The sequence below is a fragment of the Archocentrus centrarchus genome, chromosome 11 (assembly GCF_007364275.1).
Source record: "Archocentrus centrarchus isolate MPI-CPG fArcCen1 chromosome 11, fArcCen1, whole genome shotgun sequence".
In the NCBI taxonomy this organism is placed as follows: domain Eukaryota; kingdom Metazoa; phylum Chordata; class Actinopteri; order Cichliformes; family Cichlidae; genus Archocentrus; species Archocentrus centrarchus.
This window is the reverse complement of record NC_044356.1, coordinates 2638356-2663020: the sequence shown is the minus strand read 5'-3', so window position 1 is coordinate 2663020 and position 24665 is coordinate 2638356. Positions and strand designations below refer to the sequence as shown.

The window sequence follows — 24665 nt, the reverse complement described above, 5'->3', positions numbered from 1 at the left end:
AAATAAAAAAAATAGACTTCGGGCTCTGGTGATTGCCTAAAATTTCTTAGCTGTGATTGGCTGGAGGGTGTCATTAACTTGTAATATGCTGTGTTTGCACAGAGAGCAGCGTGCTCTATCTGTGAAAATAAGAAGACAAACTCTGCAGTGTCAGTGTGTGGATGTAGCTCTGAATGGCAGCAGGAGAAAGAGGCTTCAGCATCAGCTGCAGGCTGCAGAGGGAAGGAAGGGAGAGATCCACCACAGGCTTTCTGTGTTCATGTTACAGTTCATGTATGCTTAAAAACAAAGTATTCATCTGAGAGCTCTTTCCTCCCTGTTTGTCATCTTTATGCTAAACTAGTTTAACCATCTGCTGGCTGTAGCTTCATATTTAATGAACAGATGTGAGAGTGATACGAATGTCCTCATCTCACCCTGAAACAGAGAGCGAATCGTGTGGAGAGAATGGGGCTCGTGAGATAAGACGGCGGGACTGTTCATACAAACTGTTACAGTGAGCTTTCAAACCCATAAAAAAAACATAAAGATATTATTTTAAATTCTTGCTCAGGTGATGATCTTTACAAAAAATGTCTGAAATTACACAGAAAAAAACAAACCCCCAAAACACTGAATCTTTTCTATGCAACTAAATTACAACAGCCATTATGTTCAGGGGCTTTTTAACTGCCTGAAATAACTGATGTGGACATTTACAGAGTAGGTCTGTGTGCTCTACTGTGTAAGGCCTGATTTAGACCCTCTGAACCCGGCGCCGTAATCACAGTCCTTGCAGGCTGCATCGACCCAGCGTGTAGTTACATTTCTCAAGGTGCCCGTCAGTTTACGTCGTAGGTTACCACAGAGTTCCAGTTACAGACTGCAGGCTCTGCTGGTTATAATGAACTTTAATGACTCTATTCCTCTTTTTTCCCCCATTTTTTAAACAAAATACTTGTTCTTGTGGGTCCAAACCATCACGTAGTGACTGTTTATGGTTTTTGTTCTTGGTTCAGGCTACAGATACATGGTGGTTTACTTTAATAATAATAATAATAATAATAATAATAATAATAATAATAATAACAATAACAAGAGCGTGAATTCTGATCTGTGCTGTACAGGACTTTTCCAGATCTGCTGCCCTGTGCTGCACTGAAACTTGGCTGGGTGAACACGTCCATGACAGATCATTATATCTGCTGGGCTTTCAACTTCTACGAGTGACTCGCAAAACGGACATTTCTGGGAAAGCGAGGAGAGGTGGAATCTGCTTCTGTATAAACCAGTGATTCTCACATCCAGGCCTCGTGGCCCAGCGTCCTGCAGGTTTTAGAAGTATCCCTGATCCAACACACCTGAGTCAAATATAGAAGTCATTAGCAGGACTCTGGAGAACTTGACTGCATACTGAGGAGGTAATTCAGCCATTTTATTCAGGTGTGTTGGATCAGGGACACATCTAAAATTCTCAGGACACTGGGCCACGAGCACCAAATCACACCAACCAGTTGCCTCAAGGCGCTTTATACAGTAAGAACCAGGCTCAGGGAGGGGCGGTCATCTGCTGTGACCGGTTGGGCTGAGGGGAGGGAGACAGGACAAAAGACACACTTCATTTAGGCGCCGTTTACAAGAGAACGATCCAGTGGAAATGGTATCGCTTTTCTGTTTTTGTTTTTCCATTTTCATTTTTGAAAAGTAACGCGTTCAGATGGAAACGTTTTAAAAATGGTCGCCATCCACACGTAAACGCAGGACATTGAAAACGCTGTAGTTTCTATGCCAAACCACAAGTTGGGGATGTGGGTACAGGAGTCGCAGTGCGCATGTGCCACTGCCTCCCGTTTAAAAAAGTAGCGCTTTAGCCATTTACACGGAGATGGGGAGCGGAGCGTTTCAAAAACACTCCAATGTGGAACCCATTTTCACATTTTTATTGTCATATAAATGAAAGGCCAAAGTGCAACAAAACTTCATTGTTTTCATCGTGTAAACGGCCTTATTCTGGTTGGCGTTTACATCCCGCCTCAGGCCTGTGTTAGTGACCAGATAACTAACATGAAGCACAAACACCTGGACTCCCTGCTCGTTGTTCTTGTGGACTTTAACAGAGAAAACTTCAGTCAGGAGATGCCACCATTCAGACAACACATTCAGTGTCCTACCAGGGACAAAAGCTCTCTGGACCGCTGCTACACCACATTAAAAGATGCCTATCGCTCTGTCTCCTGTCCTGCTTTGGGACCCTCTGATCACTGCCTGGGTCATTTTCTCCTGACTTTTAAAGCTAAATGTAAGCTCTGCAAAGCCTGTGGTCAGGACGGGGAGGAGCTGGACCAATGAGGCAAATCTGGAACTACAGGCCTGCTGTGACTGTACTGATTGGAGCGTCTTTGAGGCTGCAGCTACACTGACACGTCAATTTTTACTGACGTGGTTTACACTTAACTCAGGAGCGGGGACAGTATAAGAGGTCCCTTTCAACAGATCCCTGGAGCTGTGTGAAGCCCCTCCTGTTTCAAACACTCCACTCTGTCACTGGGTTAATGACCTGTGACACTGACGCCTGTAGTCATGAAATCCTTTGAATGATTGGTGTTGACCTCCCTGCAGGACATCACAACCCCTTTGTTCCTTATATGTGTACAAATACTTGGTCAATAAAAGTGATTCTGACAATAATAATAATGATTATTTTTATAATTATGCAATTTTTATGGCAACTTTTAAAGGTGTTTGACAGAATTTATGACAAATGGCAACATCAAAACAGAAAATACATAAAATGAAGCAGAACATGTACAAGAGGCACAGAAGGCAAGAGAAAAATTTTAAGAAGGCACCATAAAAAATTCAGAAGTATGCCCGCTGGTTTTTAAAAGTATTTTAAATAAGCAGCTGATTGAGCTGATCGAATAGTGAGAGGAAGTAGAGTCCACAGTGTCGGGGGTGAAACAGTGTAAACAGTTTGCTTTAAGTCTGGACTGTGGAACCTGTACAGGAACATCCACAGTCTTGGGACCCGCCCACTTCGCATCACCAGTCGCTCAAGTCGCCAAATGTCATCGACCTTCTGTGGATGCAGCTACTGATTCTCTGACCTGATGGATCTGAAGGTGGAGTTAGGAGTGCTGAGGTATGAACTGCAGCCACACCATGTAATGATTTAATAGTAATCATCATATAGCCTTTAACTGGATTCTGTAGTGAATGTGGGAGGACTGAAGTGACTGAGGTGACTAGCTTATCATATTCTCAGCAAGTTTCCCCGAGGCTGCTAACTCGACCAGCTTGTTCTACTTATTTTTGGCCTCAACATAAAAACAACAGTAAAAATAATAACCTATACAGTACTTGTCAGTTTCGATGTCACCAAAGCATGCTGGGTAAAAGAACAGCTTTTGGACTGAACCCGGATCAAGAGTGAATTTTTATAAAATGGAGTCAGACAGAAAGAAGGAGAGAAAGAGTGGAGAGCTGTGTGAACCTGACTTTGACAAAATCAGCAACAAGATATAAAAAAAGACCAGCTGGTAAAATAGAGAGAAAAATCAAATCAACCTCTTCTAGATCAACTTCAGGTGTTTCAGAGGCTGAAGCTGTAGATGCACGGCAGCCCACACCTTTCCAGATATCACCACGTGAGAACACCTGACAGTCAGATCAGACATTAAATGGTCTTTATCTTCACACAGTTAATGGTCCTGTGAGGGGGGGTCCCATGTCCTCCCCAATGCACAGTCTGTCGCCTTGTGTGGGCTTCAAGTGAGACAAAAAGGCTTTGCATGATTTCCTGATCGGATTCAGAGATTTGATCTGTAAGATTGGGTTAACACTGAAGAACATACTGTGATGAGAAGAAGCAGCAACTAAGAAATGAGAGTTTGTTCAGGCTCTGAGAGGGCCAACTGTAAAAAGGTAAAAGGTCACTGTAAAAGTCACCAGAGCACATCTGACCTGTAAAACACACATATGATAAATAGTATCACGTTTAAGTTATTTTGATGAACATATCTACTTCTCCTTCCTTTGACAGTCTCTGCAGCTCTTCCCTTTGACTGGCTATGATGCGTGAACAGCATGCCGGGCCAACGAGCCACTCAAGCAGACCGACACACATCAGTATGTTGCGGCTTGTGCCACAGCCATCATGAGTTTTTATGAGGCTAAGTGCCAGACGAGCCTGAGAGCTGTGAGAGAAAAGATGCTGATGGCCTCTCCAGTCCCTCCAGTATCACTCCACCATCTGTCTGACTGCAGCTACTGGGACTAAGAGAGTGTCAGGGGTGGAGGAAGTACTGAGATACTTTGCCTGCGTAAAAAGTAACAACATACGCCATTATTAAAATATCTCACTTAAAATAAAAAAATGCTTCAAGTACTAAAAAGTAAAATTTGTTGCTGGAAAACGATCCCCTGTGACCACTTTAACACTGATGTGTCGTCATGTAAGCAGGTTATGAACTACTTCAGATACATTTGGGTTTGAGGTCACATGCAAACACAAATTAATGGATTAATTTTCAGTATAATAATCCCACTTTTTTCTTCATATAAAATCTTAATTTCATCACAAACCTAAGCTGTAATAAATGTGTTATTAGAAGTTCAATATGAATACGAAAAATGCTAAATTTAACACAGAGTGAAACAATAATTTTAGTTTTGAATGAGACCGTGTAAATATATAATTTTAAAAGTTATCTGCAGGACAGTTACTTTAAGTTTTACTGTGAGCTCAAAATAAGTTAGCAAAGTTGAAAAATATCAAGCAATTCCTTAATAGAGATATTTTTCTGTATCTTTTTGCATCTTGTGAATTAAAATTTATATCAAGTTTTCAATGGGCTTGGTTAAAAAATTGATGGAGTTATATTAACTTAAGTGATTTTACAGTGCATTTTGACATGGCTAATGTTAGAAGTTCAACAGCTGCTGTGAAATTATTAAACAGCAGTGAAAAGTGTGTGTGTGTGTGTGTGGGGGGGGGCATCAGTTTGAGCTGGAAAAATCACACGAAAGGAGAGGAGAGAGGGTGAAGGGCAGAGGAGTGGAAGGAAAATGAGAAGAGAAACTGACATCATCATTTTCACATGAGAGTCCCTCTACCATCTGTGCAGCTTCAGTTAATGTACCCGAGGAGGGAGGAGTGGACGGGGGGCAGAAGAGAGGGGGAAGAGGGGGAGGGAAGGAAGCAAAAGTGCTGGTTTTACAAACCAGAGGGAGCATCAGGGCTGTGTGTGTCCTGGTCAGCACACAGTGATGTTCCCTCACTGACAGTTATTATTATTTGATGCTACTATCACCTTACAACTCTGTATATGGCGTTCATCATTCCCATCCATCCACCCTGACCTCCTCCACTTTGTTGCTCCATTTCCTCTTTGGTTTACAGCAGGAACGTGAAGGCAATGTTGCATACAACCATGTTTGGGGGCGTTTGCTGAAACAAGCACCACCTTGCCAGTCATCAGAAAAACAAAACTCACAACTTGTCCCCAAAGTCCAGCACCCTGAGGCTCCAAAGCATCAAAAAAGGGTGAGGGCCACAATCCAGGATGAAACCTAGAGCATCCATGAATACATCAGGAAGATGGCCCCCTGAGATGAGCTGCTACTACAGTGCCTCAGACAGCTGAAGACAGATGGTGATGAGAAACAGGAAGAGGAACGAGCACAGAAATCCTACCAGTGGCCAGAAAAGGCTGGCCTACAGGACAGAACAGAGGCTCTGATCATGGCAGCACAAAAACAGGCCCTAAGCAGCAGATCCAGGACTGCACAAAGGTGCCCTGGAGACTATCCAGCACATAGTAGCAGGATGTAGCAGCTGCTCCAAGCCTGAGCCGGGGCCTCTGAGGCTGAGAAAAGAAGCAAAGGGGAAACCGGACCACGACCGACATTTTTGGATGCTATATTCTTTCTTTGGAAATTTCTTTGATTAATTCATTTTTTGCTGGTTTTTGGTTTGTTTTTTGGTGGTCTGGGAGCAGGCTCCGTCTCTGTGGGGATGGGGTTTTGGGGGGATGTCAGGAGGAGAGAAGCTGCAGAGAGGCGTGTAAGACTGCAGCTCTGCTTCCTGGTCTCAACCCTGGGCAGTCACATTTTGGGGGGGTTAATAAATTTGGCCAGATTTCTAGAAATGAGAGCTGCTCCATTCAAAGTGGGGTTGATGCCGTCTCTGCTAACAAGACCAGGTTTTCCCAGAAACGTTCCCAATTCCCAGTAAAGCCCTTTTTTTGGACACCACTGAGACAGCCAGCAATTCAAGGAGAACACACAGGTAAACATGTCGCTCCTGGTCCAATTGGGGAGGGGCCCAGAGAAAACTACAGAGTCTAACATTAATTTGGCAAAGATACACACTGATTCAATAATAACTTAATTATTAGTTTACCAAATCTACATTTATCCTGAGGCAGCAGTTTAAGATTTCCTTCTGTCGCCTGCTCTGACCCCTGGAAGACATTCAGCTATGGTTGCTGGTGTTTCTAGCTTCACATTTGTCAAACAGCGTAGTTGAGAACAACGGGCCTATATGTGGGACTTCATGTGACATGACAGATACAGGGGTGGTTGACAAGGAGCAGAAGACCACAGTTGTGATAGATGTGACAATCCCAGTGCACAGCAAGATCAGGAAGAAGGAGCACAAGAAAACAGAGAGGCTGAAAGAACAACTGGAGCAGATGTGGGCGGTGGAGTCCAAAGTGGTCCCAGTAGTAATAGGAGCATTATGAGCTGTGACCTCGAAACTGGAAAACTGGCCCCAGCAGATTCCAGGCACAATGTAAGAAACTGCACAGAACACTTAAAGTCCCGGGCCTCTGTTAGGAACACACACCAGTACACTGAGCAGGTCACCTGCTGATGATCTAATCTAATAGGTGCATCTGACTAGCAGCACCTGGCTGCTTTAAGCAATAAAAACACACTTCTTTTTTCACAGTTTTTCAAAAGTTTGGACACACTCACCCATTCAAGTGAGTGTAGATGCATACATTAGTGATCATGAGCAGGACACAAATACATAGTTCAACATAATTCATGGAGAATATTCACTACAGTAATTTATATAAAGCTTAGCTGCCTGAAGAAATCTTTGTTTAGGAATTTGTTCTGAATTTGGGAGAACATCATCAGAAGTCCTCCAGCCACAGCTACATGTGCACTGCATCAAGTTCATGTCATGTACACATAATCATAAACCGGTAATGATGGCATCTTCTGCCCGCTCTGATACAGACCAGACGCCGCTGACGCAGCGGGTGGACAGCGCCCGCGGCATAATCTCGGAGCCCTGCTGCATGAAGCCGCCGACTGGGAACCACAGACTGTTCCCCAGGGTGTACTGGTTCTCCAGGATGTCCCGCCGTTCCCGCAAACATGGGTGAGGGTTGTACCATTCATAGGGACTGAGCCTGGGGAGAGAGGCGAGGAAAAAAAACACCTAAATGACTTATTATAAACCAGACTAACCTTAACCAGAGACACGCTGTTTACACGTCGTCTTGCATTTCATCAAAAGGACATTTGATGGTCCGCACGTTTATGTTAAACCTTACATGATGCTCCAACTCAACTTTGTCAAAATGTAGAATCTGTTTGTGAAATGTTCTTATATAAAGTGTTGAGGTAAGAAAAGAAAAGAAAAAAGGTGAGAAAGACATACATCGCAGCCGATACCTGAAAAGAAACAGCATAATGACTGTGTTTAGATGCTCAGCTGGAGTGCACAACTGTCAGATGGAGTCATTTTGGCATTTGTGTGAACGATGAAATTATAGGAAGTAAGAGGGAGAGGAAAATGGCTGAGAGACAAACACAAGATGAAATTTCAAGTGACAGGAGCAGAAAAAAATTAATGTTATTTTGTCTCCTTGCAAACTTCCTCTCAGTGTAAATCACAGTTTTCTTCTTCCTGAACAAACTGCCTCTCCTTGTTTAAAGGGGGCATGGAATGCAAAATCCACAGTGCCTCTAAAGCAGCCATTGAGTTTGGCATGTAGTCGTCACATTAATCCTGGATGTGCTCAGGACAGCTCTGCCCTCTGAAGTTATAAACAGCCACAAAAAGCCTGTTTCTTTCCCCAAGAGCTGTTCTGTTGACTCAAATGTCTCTACAATCCATCCAAAGAATGCCAGATATTCTGTGTTGCAGTCCTGATGTCCGAGGAACTGAACACACACTGAATCTGAATTTTGATTTCAGTGTTCCAATTAAAAGAGGAAAAATCCTTACGTTACATTGTCCCCAGGGTCCGTCACTTCCATGCTTCCTCTCAACAGGCAGGGTTTTGAGTCGCCCTCTCATTTGCATAAAGGTGAGGTGTTGTGTTTCAGTGTAAACTAAACTCAGCTGCCTTCCTGTCAGTTGCGTATACACTCACCACACACTTCATTAGGTACGCCGTGCTAGCACCAGGTTGGACCCCTTTTTCCTTCAGAGCTGCTTTAATTCTTCACGGCTCAGATTCAACGAGCTGCTGCAAACGTTCCTCAGAGATTCTGGTCCATGTTGCCATGACAGCATCACACAGCTGCTGCAGGTTTGTCAGCTGATGACAATCTCCCTTTCCACCACATCCCAAAGGAACTCTACTGGATAACTCTGCTGACTGTGGAGGCCGTTTGAGTACAGAGAACTCACGGTGATGTTCAAGAAACCAGCTTGAGATGATCTGAGCTTTGTGACGTGGTGCGTTATCCTGCTGAAGGCAGCCATCAGAAGATGGTACACTGAGGTCATAAAAGGACAGACATGGTCAGCAACAATACTCAGGCAGGCTGTGGGGGTTTAAATGATGCTTAGCTGGTACTAAGGGGCCCAAAGTGTGCCAAGAAAATATCCTCCACATCACACCACCAGCAGCCTGTGTCATGGATACAAGGCAGGATGGACCCAAGCTTTCATGCTGTCAGCAGAAATTGAGACTCATCAGACCATGCTCTTCTGTTGTATTCAGAGATGATCTCATTCAGGACTTGGTTGTAACAAGTGGTCATTTGAGTTACTGTTGCCATTCTGGCATATTGTCTTGTTTTCATTGGCTCCCTGTTAAATCCAGAATTGAATTTCAAGTCATTCTCCTCACATATATGGCCTTAAATAAGCAGGCCCCATCTAATCTAAAAGACCTAAGAGTAGAATGGGAGGCAGAGCCTTCAGCTTTCAGGCCCCTCTTCTGTGGAACCAGCTCCCAGCTTGGATTCAGGAGACAGACACCCTCTCTATTTTTAAGATTAGGCTTAAAACTTTCCTTTATGATCAAGCTTATAGTTAGGGCTGGATCAGGTGACCCTGATCCAGCCCTTAGTTATGCTGCAATAGGTCTAGGCTGCTGGTGGGCTCCCATGATGTACTTCATTCACCTCTTTTTACTGTGTTTATACCCCACTCTGCATTTAATCATTAGTTATTATTAATCTCTGGCTCTCTTCCTCAGCATGTCTTTTGTCACCAAGTGCTGCTCATAGGGGGTTGTTTTAACTGTGGGGTTTTCTCTGTATTATTGTAGGGTCTTTACCCTACAATATACAATGGCGACTGTCTGTTGTGATTTAGTGCAGTATAAATAAAATGGAACTGAATTGAATTGAAATTGAATCAGTCTGGCCATTCTCATCTGACATCGCTCACTGGATACTTTGTTTTCAGGACCGTCCTCTGTAAACCCCGGAGGTGACTGTGTGGGGAAAATCCCAACAGATCACCAGTTTCTGAAATACTCAGACAGCCCATCTGCACCAACAACCATGGCAAAGTCACGTGAATCGCTTTTCTCCTCCAGTCTAATGCTCACTTTGAATTTCAGCAGATTGGCTTAACTATGTCTGCGTGCCTGAACGCACTGGGTTGGCGCCAACTGATTGGCAGATTATATTATTAGATATCTGCATTAAGGAGCAGATGAACAGGTGTACCTAATAAAGTGGCTGCTCTCTCTGCTCGCACACATATCAAATATGCCTTAAAGCTGTTCTCAGTTACATTTCGGTTGTCAGACAACAAAAACGATGAAGTCATGACAGAAATGCAGCCCATTATGAAGGCACTGCAAACCAGCCACTGTACTGCTCAGCTAAAACTTTATAATCATCTACAGAGAAGCTAAAAACAGCAGCTGTGCTGTGATTTTTACCTGTGTTTGCAGACAAAGTTAGAAAGTACAGAATGCATCATTCAGGTCTATGTCAGCTACCTGTGAGCAGCTGCATTTGGCTCCTTTGTGACTCATAAGAGCTCATGACACTGTGGACCCCTGAGAGCTAAATTAACTTGTTTAAAAACAGTCATATTAAGTTACTTTAAGCCTGAGTGCTACAGAGTATCTAAACTAACTGGGTGCATTTCAACACCGTGAATGATGCTAAATCTTTTAATGACCACTTAAAGTCTGTCTTTAAGTAGGAACCAGACAAAATGTCCCTGAAATGCAGAAATGTGTTTGCTGTGGTGGTTTTGAACTAAAATTAGAAGCCTTTCACACAGAAGCAGGTGTCTCACCTGGCTGCGAGGAAGAGGACACAGCTGACGGCGAGGTAAGCCAACAGCATGAAGAGCCAGACAGCCGGAGAGAACGGGTCCAGGAAGGAGAAGTAACCTGGCTTCCGGCCCTGAAACACACGCACACACACACACAGTGCACGAAACACATAACCACAATGTTCACAGTTGGATTCCTGACTGGGGAACTTTTGTGTCATGTGATCCCCATCCGCCCTCTCTCTTTACTTCCTGTCCTTTAAAGATGTTTCCTGCTTTGAGTGGCGTCACTCACGCTGTGGATCACACGGACTTTGGTGGAAAAACATTAACAGAAGAGGAAGTTTTAAAATCTCCGAGTTGGTGTTGGTGAATTGTGATAATGACCATCTGCCACTCACAGCACACGAAACACTGTCAGCGTCTCCAGCTTAGAAACACAACCCCGTCTTTCAGCGTGACAGCTGTGCATTTTGGAAAATTACACTCCTGGAATAAAAGTGATTTTTTTCTTTTTTCAGTTTAAACCTGCAATTCAAACAAAACAACAAAAACAACATGAACCACCAAATTACAGTTACAAGCTTTTCAAGTGCTAACGACCGTCAGCTAGAGTTCCCTGGTGAGATGCTTCCCATTGACCCGTTTCATCACGTGCCCTCCCTGCTGTCTGCGATGCCTCCATTACCTCCCCGTCTACTGGAAAAAGGATTTGGCAGTGAGGGGAGGAGAGGAACTCCCAGATTGGACTCAATTAAAGCAGATGACTAGAGTTGTAATGGAGGCAATCTATTTGGTCTCTGATTTTTGTCCATTTTGGCTCATTTAAAAAAACAGCCCATGAGGTTGGCAGAGGGCTGAACTCACTGTCTGATGTCGCTCAGCTTTGTTCCACTGAATCAGATGTCCTGGGTAGAAAAGCAGGTGACAGCGAGTGCATCCAGTAAACCCCAAAGCTGCCATGCTGTTGACTTTATAGACATTTTTCATGCAGGCTGACTGAAAGATGCCCATTTTCAAAATGACCCCAGAGGAGCAGCTTTTGGAATACAGCACAGCTCTTTGTTATTTCTCAAAGTGAGCTGGATTTTTGACCTTTTAATAGAGCAAAGGAGCATTTTTTCCCCAAACCCCCGTAATTAGAGTCACAGTGTGGGAGCCGGTAGCCACAACAGCTGCATTGCTCTAAATATTAACAATGTCACTTCTTCTCCCCACATTCAGCTGGCACCTCCTCTGTGATGTCACGGGAACTTGTAAGCATTGTAGCAAAGTGTTGCACTGCAGATTCACTGAATAGGACAGTGATAATATATCGAGCACTAATGAATTGGGAGCAGCAGCAGACATAAATTTACAGTGTTCAGCACCAGGGGGCAAGAACACTGATAAACACAATGGCGCTTCTTCTCTAATGTGTGTGCACAAGTCAACAGCTTGAGCAATTAAATAGATTACCATCTTCAAATGTGCTCGCAAGCTATTTAGATGCATGCAGCACGTACGTGTGTTTGTGTGTTTGCTATGTGCATAGAGTTGTTTATACTTCCAGACATGATTGTGTTGTGTGTACAGTTGCTTTAGAACTTTGGAGATTTGATGTTTGTTGGCCTGTGTGAGCTCGTACACATTCAGATGTGTGCACTGTTCACACAGACGTGTTCACATTGTACACTAATAATACATAGAGCCTGGTAAATATCACTGAAATGCTGTAACAAACTGGTTTCTCCTCCTCCTCCTGCCAGTGCGGGTGATGACCTACAGGATGGCACTGCTGTGAACTGTCCACTACAGCGATTGCTTGCTTATTCTCATAAAAACTACTGCAACCATGTTAAGCACAAACGAGTTAAAACACACTTTATTCCAGCGTGAAATACAGGCGGAAACAGCAGCACGCTGCACAAATGTTAGCAATTCATGTTGTAAATACTGGGCTCAGCCAATGTTACACTGAAATAAGGCCAGACAGATAAATAACTGCCCACCTGTCGCTGCACCTCTTTTCTTTTTTAGCCAAACGTTTTGCACTGGGAGAAGCTGTTAGTTTAGGTCGTTGGGAATTTGACTTCCAAGGTCTGTGCCTGCTGCTGCTCTGTAAGGGTCGCAGCGCACTCCTGTGCAAAAGAATAAAATACAAGGAGCAAAAGCGAGCGTCCTCTGAAGGGTGTGTGTGCTCCGGGTGAGGAGTTCAGTCAGAGTACTCCTCCACTACTCCATCAGGCATCTGTTCAGGATGATCCTGATTCCGGATCAGGTGTTTGGGGCGTTTCCATCTGGACTGAAACCCAGTATTATGAGTGAGGAATGTTCAAGAGAGGACCCAAATGCAGACACGGGAAGCAGACCGAATGAACCAAAACCTGATGAACCAATCGAAAAGCAAAATCAAAAAAGTCCCCAAACAGCCCAGAGGGCATGCAAACACTAACACAAACTAGGGAGGACAACAAACAACGCAACAAAGACCAAGAGAACAGCTTAGGGACGTGGAGATAGCTGGAGCAAACTACACACAGGGGTAGACAACCAAGAAAATGAGACAGGGAGGAAGAAAAACTCAGGACAAGATATGAGACAACTCACAAAGTAAAACAGGAAAAGAACCACAAGTGAAACAAGGAAACTCAAACATTCATACAAGGAAACACAGAGAGATGAGAGAGACAGAGACACAAATAACCAACCCAAAATAAGAAGTGATGCTTAAAAAAGAAACCAAGGATACAAATATCTACACAAAAAAAAGGCAGGAACTGAAGCACAACAAGCGGGAGGAAAAATGAAATCAAACCATGAATCAAACTCAAAATCAAAAACTAAGAACAAGGAAACCGAACAGCTGACGAAAGAGAGGACGACAAAACTCAACAACAGAGCAGCGATCATCACGGGCCAGAGCCACGAGGACACTCTCAGAAATGCCTTGTTGTCCCAACAGAGAGGGAGCGAGAGTCCATAAAATGATAAGGTTTAAAACTTGCATACTTTTCAGATGTTGGAAATATTTAGCTGATGGAAACATGCAGTAAAACTCTGCAGAGCAAATGGTTTCCATTTAGTGAAATATGATTTTAATGAATTATGGCGCAGTCCTTCATTTTTAGTGAGAATAAAAATAAAAAAAGAGTGTGTATGTATATGTGTAATATATAGATAATAGAGGTCATAGTTCACACTGCACAAGGTTAGTCAAAGTAAAACACTATGAAGCCGACACAGGCTGTGTTTTAGCAGAGACAAAATGCAGAAATAAAGGAGTGAGGGGAAGGGAAAGGACCCCACAGCACTCTAAACCAGCCTCTGTGTGTGTGTGCGTGTGTGTGTGCGTGTGTGTGTGTGTGTGTGTGTGTGTAGCAGCATCATCAGCATGGCCTGTAAACTAATCTGTCAGTGCCGCTGCACTCGATAACAGCCGCCTGGTGTTAGCAGGATAAATTCATAGCGCCTCGGTTCAAATCCTCCACTTTACACTCGAGCGGGAGGCCGGAGACTCCTCTTGATCGAGGCGATGGATCTCCGACTGCTCGTCAGCTCGGCGGTGTGAGAACGTAAATCGCCCCTGCAGGCCGTTACTGTGAGTCCAAATGTGCTCTCGGTCAACTTAATCCTTAAATAAACACTTAAGTAAATGCCGCTGGGACGCCGCTGTGTGAGCGCAGCCTCGCTGTACACACATTAAACAGCTGACTGATCATAGAGTCAATACACCGAAGCTCTCACAGCGGACTGGATCAAACATGGAGGACAGATGGTGGAGGTGAATGCTAATGAGCCGCAGATGTACAGTATCTGTGGGCAGCGGCTCTGTGGCCTTCATCAGGCTGTCTTCAGGGGAGATGCACGAGCAAGACTTAATGATAATGAAGAATAAATGTTTTATTAACATTTCTCACACTCGAGCTGCTCACGCCAACCTGTGCTGCTGGTAACTTCCCAGGGTTAGGGCTTAAAAGTGACTGTGCCACTGTGCTCCAACTCCACAATTACTGAAGACAGAAATATGGAAAACAGACAGCTGAAAATGTGGCCGACTGTCCTTGAGTGGCTCAGACAAACTGAGAGTGAAACACCTGAGGAGAAACCTGAACACTGCAGTTAAGATGCTTCATATCAGACGCTGTCAGAGGCTGAAGATCCTCTAACAAGAATAGAAAAAAACAAGTAAAATCCATGTTTGCAGAGCCGAAAGCGACTCAGCAGAGATAAAGTGAAGCTGCAGTGGCTGCATTTCAAGGGCCTTCCAAAAAAAGTCCTGCACCAATATGAATATGTAAAGGAGAGATTCCAACTTTTTATTTGGAACAGAAAAAACTCAAAACATCTCACATGCTGTCGATAGTTGTTGATTGTAGTTTGCTATGTTAGTTCATTTAATATTAGATCTACAGAACAATAAGCTGTAAAAAGAAAAAAAGCAAAGTCAGGATCTGATGTCAGATGGCCTGCTGTGTTTATGCATATTTTCATAAGCAGGAAAAAGTTCCTTCAGACTGTATTTAAACATCTAACAATAACCTAAAACTGGAAAACTCTCCGTTTGGTCTCTGAAAGCTGCAAAGCCGAGAATTGTTTCTAAATACTCACATGCTCCTCACTCCGTCTGCCGCACACACACAAACAGCATGACTTTCAAAATGTTTTTTAACACTGCAAACAGACATAATTTAATACTCTTTGCATAATCCTGCCATCTGAAAGCATCCTGACCCCCCAAACAGTGGCTTAATGCAAAGATTTCTGCCTGATGACCACACATAAGGAAAAATAACACTGTTATTCAAAGTGCACAACTTTTCCAGGTTCACCAAAATCTGCAACCTGAGCAGGTTTCTGTCAGACTCACAGGAAGTGGGGGTGCATGAAGTCAGTGTTTTGGATTCCAGTCAGGGAAGCAGAGTCACCGATCCTCCCTCAGAGGCTGAAAAACTCATATTTTTCAAGCAGAGGCTCCTGTCACCTTCTTGCCCAAACCGAATCACAGAAGAAGAAGAAACATGCCCTCCATCTGTGTCCTCGGCTCTGGCTTTATCTGCTCTCCCAGCTCTTCCCCTTCCTGCGTGATCTCTCAGGTTGCAGGAACATTTGCAGCCGCTTCGTCCCAAACTCACAGTTTGACTGAGTGACCCGAGCGATCGTTGCCTCCAGCAGTGAGGGGCTCTGCCGAGGAAGCGGCTGCTGCGGCTGCAGCCTTTTCTGTCTGAATTCATCAAATCATCAGACAGACGGGGCGAGGGCCAGACAGGAAATGTCAATAGGTGCAAACACTCAGCTGTTCAATTTGTAAAAGTTTGTGTCGAGTCTACAGACAGCGCTTTAAAATAAACGGACCTTTTAACATCATCGCAAAACTCTTATTTGGAAGAAAACAAACGGCCTGCAGCACTTTGACGACATGCGCACACCGACGCACTGCAGCACCCTCCCATTTCAAATCCGTTCCATGGATTTCAGCATGTACACCTGTCTGCATTCGAAGGGTCAGTTCATGTAGAAGGTTTTATTTTATTTTAATCTTCAGCGCCTGCGCACGTTAAATTGAAGCCATGACCTAATTTACATCAGGATGCCACTGATGCACTGAATCAGTCAAAAGCATTCAAATTTATGTTTTAGCAGCATCTTTATCAGACTACAGTCGGCCACCTCAGGGAGATTTTTACCAGCTGCAAATACAGGAGGGGCCAATGTGAGTGGAAAGTTCTGCAGGTGATCTAACAGTGCATAAATTAATGAGCATAGGCAGCCAGTTCGTTTCAATAATGACCAACACAATCTATCAAGAGCACTGCTAATTGGAGAGTCATGCATGAGCAGATAGAGGGTACGACTTCACAAACAAAAATAACACTGTTGGTCTTACACGCGTTTCTCTCTGGAAACAATGAAGAAATTCAGATCAAGGAGACGCAGCTGAAGGAGAATCAATGAACTCTTCTGCCAGAAGCTCTCCGGTTAAATCTGACAGCTCAGGTGGAGCTCAGGATTCATCCAGAGAATGAATCCTGAGCTCCACCTTGTTTTTGTCCTGCATGCTGTGGGTGTCATGAGCACTGAGAGGCAGGGAGGTACAGGATCCAATATGCAGACTCTGGAAGCAAAACTGGCAAAATAAAACAGGAAATGACTTGAGGAGGGAGCATGGACGCGGACCTGACAGAACGGAGGCAGGTACACCGAGGGAAACTAAACTACACAGACACATAACAGGAAAATATACAAAAAAACAGGCAAACCAAGAACTCGTGGAATAATGAAGTAACAAAGAACAAAACCAAGAAAGCATGAGGATACCCAGAAAACTATAACAAAACTTGAGAATCTAACTATGAAGGCCATCTAGGAAATCTCTGAAAGTAAATCACACACAAAATTGCAAAACATCAAGAAACAGAATCAAACAGAGAAATTGTCAAACCAGAAAATGCTGGGTTATAGATCCAGGATCATGACAGTGGGAGGCTGCAGGTATTTATTAAAGGCTGTCGGTATTTATTAAAAGCTTCAGGTATTTATTAAAGGCTGCAGGTATTTATTAAAGGCTGTCGGTATTTATTAAAAGCTTCAGGTATTTATTAAAGGCTGCAGGTATTTATTAAAGGCTGCAGGTATTTATTAAAGTCAAAGGAAAGAATGTGACTCACAGCCACTGCTGGGCAATGGTTTCTGCAAAACCCCGACTTACATTCAGTGACACGTGAACCTGATTCAGATACTAATCAAACTGCTGAAGTTTGTATGATTCATTTAAATCCTCTCCTCCCCAAATTCTACAGTCTGAAATGCAAACTCATACAAATACATTCACCCGGCACTGCACTGTCGCTGTACCTCTTTAGTTTAATTTATTAGGATCCCCATTAGCCACACAGCAGCCGTTCTTATCTCAGCAGCAGTCTTGTAATGCGCATGCTCTGAGTAAACCTGTTGATATCAAAGTTGATATTGTCGGTATGAGTGGGATTTTTTCCACTGTTCCCACTGAGTAATGAAAGAATATGATCATATGAGAATCCTCCAATCAAACATAGAGTTTCAAGGCAACTACTTCTCTATGAATGCAATTTAATTTATATAGCACCAATCTGTAGAGTGAGCGGTCTTTGGCCACCTTACGTAGTAAGGTCAAGACTCTACCACATTACAAAGAGAAACCTTTGAGAAGAACACGGTGACAGTGGAAAGAAAAAAAATGAAATTTTAACAGGAAGAAACCTCACAGCAGCAGACTCGCTGACTCTTCAGCTCTTCTGTACACCGAGGATTTAAAACCTCTGAAGGTGGCTTTTCTTTCCCTTTAAAGCCACGCTAAAGGCAGGAGGCTTTACAAGCTGCACACTGCAGTGCAGAGAAATAACACCATTCTGTGCCGCTAACACAGCTAGCTCTGTGCTGAAACTTATTATTATTATTTGAAGCCTCGAGTACTGACAGCTCCACAGTGGAACAACATGTATTTTTTATGACAGCCTTACAGGTGGTGTGGGTGTTTTATTATTTGATATGCCTGCACTGAGGGGGAAAAACACATCATACAGTGCATACTATGGAAAGAAAAAACTAAAGTTAAAGTAAGATTAACATTTGGAAAATGAACTTTGAAAGTGCGATTGTCAGCTTGTATTATTGTTCCAGTGCGAGCACAGTGAATCAGGAAAAGTTTGCTCCTTTTTCAGCAGATTTCTCACTTTGACCTGCTGTGTTGTCATTAATGAGGAGCTCCTGCCTTGAGTAACAATGTGTGTCTGTCAGTAATGTTCTCTGAAGTTAGCGGCTTTTCTAACAAACGCATTTATGGACTCAAGTCATCTAAGATGAGACAAGAAGCTGCAACAACAGGAAGCAGCTGCGTTTTATGAAAATGTGGAACACCACCAGGTGAGGTGAATGCTAATGTTAATGTTCCTTCCAGTTACCTATCTTTCATGTTGCTCCAGGACAAATGATAGCGCTCTGCTACATATTCAACACAAACTGGAACTGGATTCACGCTCTTCTTGTTAACGGCTCAGCCACACTAGAGCAAAGACAGCAACTGCCTTTGACAGGGAAAAATTGGTGGCGGGCTGGTGATTACATTTAATTTTTTCAAATTTGGTGACAAACTGCTAGCGGTTGCAACAATCAACGGGTCGCCCAAAAGTTGAGCGTGTAACACCCTCAATCTCTGGATCATTGCGAGGTAATTGCACAGGTCACCTGGTGGGAAGCAACCTGTCTCATAACAATTGCAGTCTGACTGCAATCACTCTCAGACAGACTGTGAAGGTGTGCAAATAACTAATAAAGATCTAAATCTCTTTGCTATAATTTTTGGGATAAAGCACATTTTGTATTTCATATCCAACTCTCCTGCCACATTTATTCAAATTTAATTCACTTCATGATCCACTCAATTCATGAGACCTCTCTAAGCTCAGTTAAGGACATTTGAGCATCTGAAATTCAGATTATCAGAGTTTAGACTTATTAAAGCCTGAAAGTGTAACACTACAGAGTGTTGAAGTGTGGGTTGTTTGCCTGGTTACAGTGAGTCAGGTCTAGTTAGTGCAGTGTAACCGGCAGCAGGGCTCTCTGAAGGATCTTATATTGGGCTTGTCTGCCAAAGAGGAAATAAATTGACTGAAAACCAGTTCAGAGAGTCTCCTGATGTCTTTGCTCACACTCCACAGTGATGAAGAACAAGTGAAAAGTCTTAATAAATTTTTTTCAGCAGGACAAGTAAAAATGATTGCAGACCTCATTTTATATTCAGGTCGATATTTTTGATTCATGTCAAGGAGAAACAAAGAAAACAGACAGTGATGAAGGTGAGTTTACCAGATGAACCCGGTACAGGATGCTGATCCCCAGAGTCATGAAGGGTTTGGAGAAATCGATCACCTTCTCTCTCTCTGAGGTGATGGTGAAGCCGGCCACCGCCAGGTCTGCTTTCTGCTCAGAGAGACAAAGACGGACAGAGAGCGCAGAGAGGATTAGCAACAGTAAACGCTTTTATTCTTTAGCCACAAATATCACCGTAAGCATGACCTTTGACACTGACAGAGAGAAGGAAAGAGGTCGGAAAATGTTGGCTTAAAACATCTTTTATTACGTTTTCAACAGTGAGATACAGAAACATAGAAGAGGACAAAGGATTAGGAGTAAACAAGAGCAAATAAGAGGAAGAGAATAAGATGGTGGAGGAGACGGAGGGAGAGATGCTTTCAGATCGACTGGTGGAGCGTGAGAAAAACAAGACGAGCTGGAAACAAGTGAGAGGTGGCAAAATAAATAAATAAATAAATAAATAAAGCCAAGATCAAAGACGAGACAAAGAGAGGAAGAAGCGGAGGAAGAGGAGGAGGAGGAGAGGGATGCTGGAGGAGGTCAGCGGAGGGTTGAGAGGAAATACGATCCAAACCAGCAGAGGACAGGAGAAGAAAGAAGGGGTCAAGATGGGTGGAGGATGCGGGGAAAAAAGCTGACCTGAGGGCAAAAACAAAAACAGACCTAATGAATGAGTTCAAGCATTAAAGGTGTTTAAATGCAGTGAAGATTCATCCCAAAAAAATGGTTTAGCTCCACAAATATTTAGGACATGAGCAAAGAAAGAGAAGAAGAAATGCGAGAGAGAGACAGTTCAGACTCCACAGCGGGAGGCTCTCCTGTGTTATTCTGCTCCTAATGGCTCCTAATTTATTCACTAATGAGCTGAACAACTTCCAGTGAATGATATTCATGTTTAACAGTTTTGCATTAACTGAAAACACTGTGGGAGAAACGCTTCAGGAACGATGTTTGTCTCTAATGATATTCTCTCTAAACAGCGTTGAGTTTCATCATCACATCATCAAACGGTTATTGTTTCGTGATCAGTCCTTCTACAGTTTATCTCCTGCTGATCGACGGACAATTCAGCCAAAAACTTGGAAACTACAAATGTAACTCGTTCTTGTAAAGCGCTGGTTTGGTTAGTTCCAGTTCAGGATAATTCCTGCTGTTGCTTCAGTTGCTCCTCTGATCTCTGCATAAAAGCTAAAAAGTAATTCAGTTTATTTTCAACCCATTATTCCGTTTGAGGCTTTAGGGGTCACGCTAACTTTAAGGCATTTCCTGTAAATTTCTTGTTTGGAAATAGTTTAAAACCTTCCAAAATAACTTAAGCAGAGTGTGAATAACCCCCGATGATTGTGCCGAAGCTCAACTTGGGCCTGAGCAATCTGTACCACGAGAAGGTGCAGCGAGTCACTGTGACCTTTATTTATCCCGGAACGTCATTCAGGAACGCCGTCACATTTAGGATAGTGGCCTGGCCTGAGAAAGCACACAGGTCCTGTTGTCCAAGGTTTAAAAAGTTGATCTAAAATAATTTTCATCTTATGGCCATTTTGATGTTTTATAAAAGCTTTTTCTCTTATAATGAGAAAATACGTGATTTGTTTAGCGGGAAATAATCGGGAAACTGAGGGATCGGCCTGATAGAGAGTTAAAAGTTGTGTCATATATTCATGTATCCGGATCATATCCGGATCAGTTGTTACATGTCCACGGACACTAGTGATATGCTTCTTACTGCAACACATGAGGATGATGCGTCTTCCAGCTGAGATGTGGCCAGAAACATGCATTAAATGGAGTTTCCCACATTAAATTCAAGTAGCCTGCAAATCTTATTTAGGGTGAATAGAAAGAACATAAAGTGTTGCTGCTTGATTTTTTTGCTGTTAAAAAAGTCCTGCTTACCATAAAGACTGCATGTAAAATAATTTGGAATAATATAGTGCACTGGAGCAATTGATGACAGATTCTAGAATTATTTTTAATCTACTTGTTATTAAATAGATTATTTATTTTCTCTTACTAAAACACTTCTTTCTTCTTTGTTAAAGGATGTATGATATATGATGCTTTGATGCTTTGTGCCGCTCCTGATTTCCCCAGAAAAGCTCTTGAACCTGCACTACCTGCTGGAGTAAAGTGGAGTAAAGTACCATTTTGTGCTTCCTGTTTCCTGACACTTCTGCTGCAGTTCAGATGACGTCCCTGTCGTGCCCGACTGACGCTTCGATGTGTTGAACTGTCCGCAGTTAAAACGCCATCTCTCAACAGCAGCTCCCGAGTTTTCTGCTACAGGAGCTGCAATTAAAGGCAGCAGCTTTGTTCCAAATGTTTGAAGCGGCTTTGCAGAGATTCTGAAGTTTTTAATGAAATATTGATTTCTTATTGTGCAGAAGTCATTGTTGAGGGTGCAGTTGCCGTTGAATGCATTACAAGTTAACAGTGAATTGTTACTGTGCGGCTCCCCGGGGGATGGCAGGCAGTAAAAATGCCAGATAGGAGCTTTTGTTCTTGGTGGGGGGTTCTGTGGGTAAATCACAAAGCTTAGACTGGTCCCATTTCAACAAAAATGGAGAGGCCTGGAACTGAAAGGGGTGTTTTATAATATTTTCCATCCCCTCTTTCAGTGTAAGGCAGTCAGGAATTACACTCACAGTGGTTTAGGAAAAAAATCTACAGCTTTTTAAGCAGTATTTATAACTTATAGTAACTTATACTCCAGGTCTGCAGGGACTGAGCCTCTTCTTTGGTGCACTGTCAGAAAGCACTGCAGAGAAACCTGCTTCTTTGTTTTGAACTCAGCATTAGATTAATCAGCTTTCTGTTTAAAAAAATTTTACTTAAGCTTGGATAATGCACATAAAAAAAATGGAAACTTGTCAGTTTTCTCATAATTAGTCCTATAATTGCAATAAATTGTGTAGGTTACATTCAATGTATTTTATACAGCACCAAATCACAACAAACAGTCGCATCAAGGTGCTTTATATTGTAAAGTAAAGACCCTAAAATAATTACAGAGAAAACCCAACAGTCAAAACGACCCCCTATGAGCAGCACTTGGTGACAGTGGGAAGGAAAAACTCCCTTTTAACAGGAAGAAACCTCCATCAGAACCAGGCTCAGGGAGGGGGGGTCATCTGCTGTGAGGGGGGAGAGACAGAGATTAATAATAACTAATGACCCCCCCACCCCCCAAGCAGCCTGGGCCTATTGCAGCATATCTAAGGGGTGGCTCAGGGTCACCTGATCCAGCCCTAACTATAAGCTTGATCAAAAAGGAAAGTTTTAAGCCTAATCTTAAAAACAGAGAGGGTGTCTGGAAGGGCGTAGAAAGGAGTTTACTATTGGGGGGGGGTACACATCGAAAACCTGACAGATCCGTAAATACTCTGAGCAAAGCATAAAAAAATGCTATTTGATCTTTTACTTTCTTCTTTTTCAAATGTTTCTTGGAAAAATACTGTTGTCTACACCTATATTATTGCATGTATAATTTACATATGTATATGTTTTATAATCGTAAATAAATATCAATAAAAATAACCAACAGAAATTAATAAAAGTGATACCTCTCATATTTAATAGACAAGCTCTGTGCCTCACTGACAACACAGTGTGCTGTTGTGCTGTCACGTCCTGGGCCGTTTGCCCAGCGTTTTGTGTTTAGTTTATTTCCTGAGCTTCTCCTCCCAGTATGTTTGTCTTGTTCCCCGTGTTGTGACTCGTCTGCGTGTTCCTTGGTTTATCACTTCCTGTTTTATTTTGCCAGTGTGATTTTCCCTGTGCTTTGCGTTTAGTTGGCTTCCTCTGTGTTATTAGTTTCATTTGCCTCACCTGCTGTGCCCTACTGTTTCCTCTTCCCCTGATTACCCATTGTTTATTTAAGCCCTCAGTTTCCATGTGTTCTTTGTCGCGTCGTTGACGTTGTGTGCCTGAATGTTCCTGTGCTCCCTGTGTCTCCCCTCATCTGCCTTCCAAGGGTTTTGTATTTGTTTTCTTCCCCTACCCCAAATAAATACCCGTTTAAGTTATGCTGTTCTCTGGAGTCCTTCGTGTTTGCCCTTCCTCGCCCGTTTCCTCCCCGGCCATGACATGTGCTTTACGGCCCTGCATTTATTAATTGGCCAAACAGGTGCCGGAGCACACAAAGGGTTAAAAAACACTGGCCTAGGCAAAAGAGCCAAAATGTTTTTTTCCGTTTCTCATTTGCAGCTGCTGGCACATTGACTTCTTGTTCAATAAGTCAACTTTATCCTATTTAAGAAAGTAAACTGACAACAAGGCAACAAGCCATACTTATGACAACATTCCTGACAGACCGTTTTACCTCATTCAAAGAGTTTCTGACTCCTGCCGCTGTCTCCGGCTCAGAGCCGTTCAGAGGGAGGCGGGGGGGAGCGCAGTGGCATGATGCTATAAAAAACACTATACTATAATAATGCTATATATAAATCTATGCTATAATAAAAACACGCGAGTTAAAAATTAAAAAAATCAAGTACTTTTCTCCTCCATGTTGGAATTTTTTGGTGGGACAAATGCACCTGTCTCCGATACTGGGGGGGACACGTCCCCCCTAGTTCCTACGCCTCTGGGTGTCTGTCTCCTGAATCCAAGCTGGAAGCTGGTTCCACAGAAGAGGGCCCTGAAAGCTGAAGGCTCTGCCTCCCATTCTACTCTTAAGTATCCGAGGAACCACAAGTCAGCCAGCAGTCTGAGTCAGTATGGGAGAAATCTGCTCTCTCTTTCTAGTCCCTGTCAGGACTCTAGCTGCAGCATTTTGGATCAGCTGAAAGCTTTTCAGGAAGCTTTTAGGACAGCCTGATAATAATGAATTACAATAGTCCAGCCTAGAAGTAATAAATGCATGAATGAGCTTTTCAGCATCACTCTGAGAAAGGATGTTTCTAATTTCAGAAATATTGCACAAATGCAAAAATGTAGTCCTACATATTTGTTTAATATGTGCATTGAAGGACATATCTGGGTCAAAAATTCCTATTTAAGCATCAATAACTGGAAAGACTTCTTTGAACAGTCTAGTAGGAACGGGATCTAATAAACATGTTGCTGGTTTGGAGGAAGTAACTATTGAAGTTAACTCTGAAAGATCAACTGGAGCCAAAGAGTCTAAACAAATACCAGCAGTGCTGAAAGCAGCCGAACATGAAGAATAATCTTTGAGATGGTTATGAATAATTTTTTCTCTAATGTCTAAAATTTTATTTGTGAAGAAATTCATGGAGTCATCACTAGTTGAGGTTTAAGGAATACTCGGCTCTACAGAGCTCTGACTCTTTGTCAGCCTGGCTACAGTGCTGAAAACAAACCTGGGATAGTGAGACGCCATTCCCTCTCCAGCTTTCGG

The 24665-nt window shown here is 43.0% G+C and overlaps 1 protein-coding gene across 1 annotated transcript in view; it reads right to left on the bottom strand.

Moving 5' to 3' along the window:
• LOC115787873 (glutamate receptor ionotropic, kainate 5-like) overlaps positions 1-24665 on the bottom strand; it is a 128985-nt gene that overhangs the window by 12585 nt on the left and 91735 nt on the right. Inside the window, exons 12-14 of the mRNA XM_030740641.1 lie at positions 19295-19408; positions 10493-10602; positions 7233-7406 (exon numbers count right to left, since the gene is read on the bottom strand). Coding sequence (XP_030596501.1) covers positions 7233-7406; positions 10493-10602; positions 19295-19408 — 398 coding nt within the window. The remainder of the gene's footprint in view (positions 1-7232; positions 7407-10492; positions 10603-19294; positions 19409-24665) is intronic.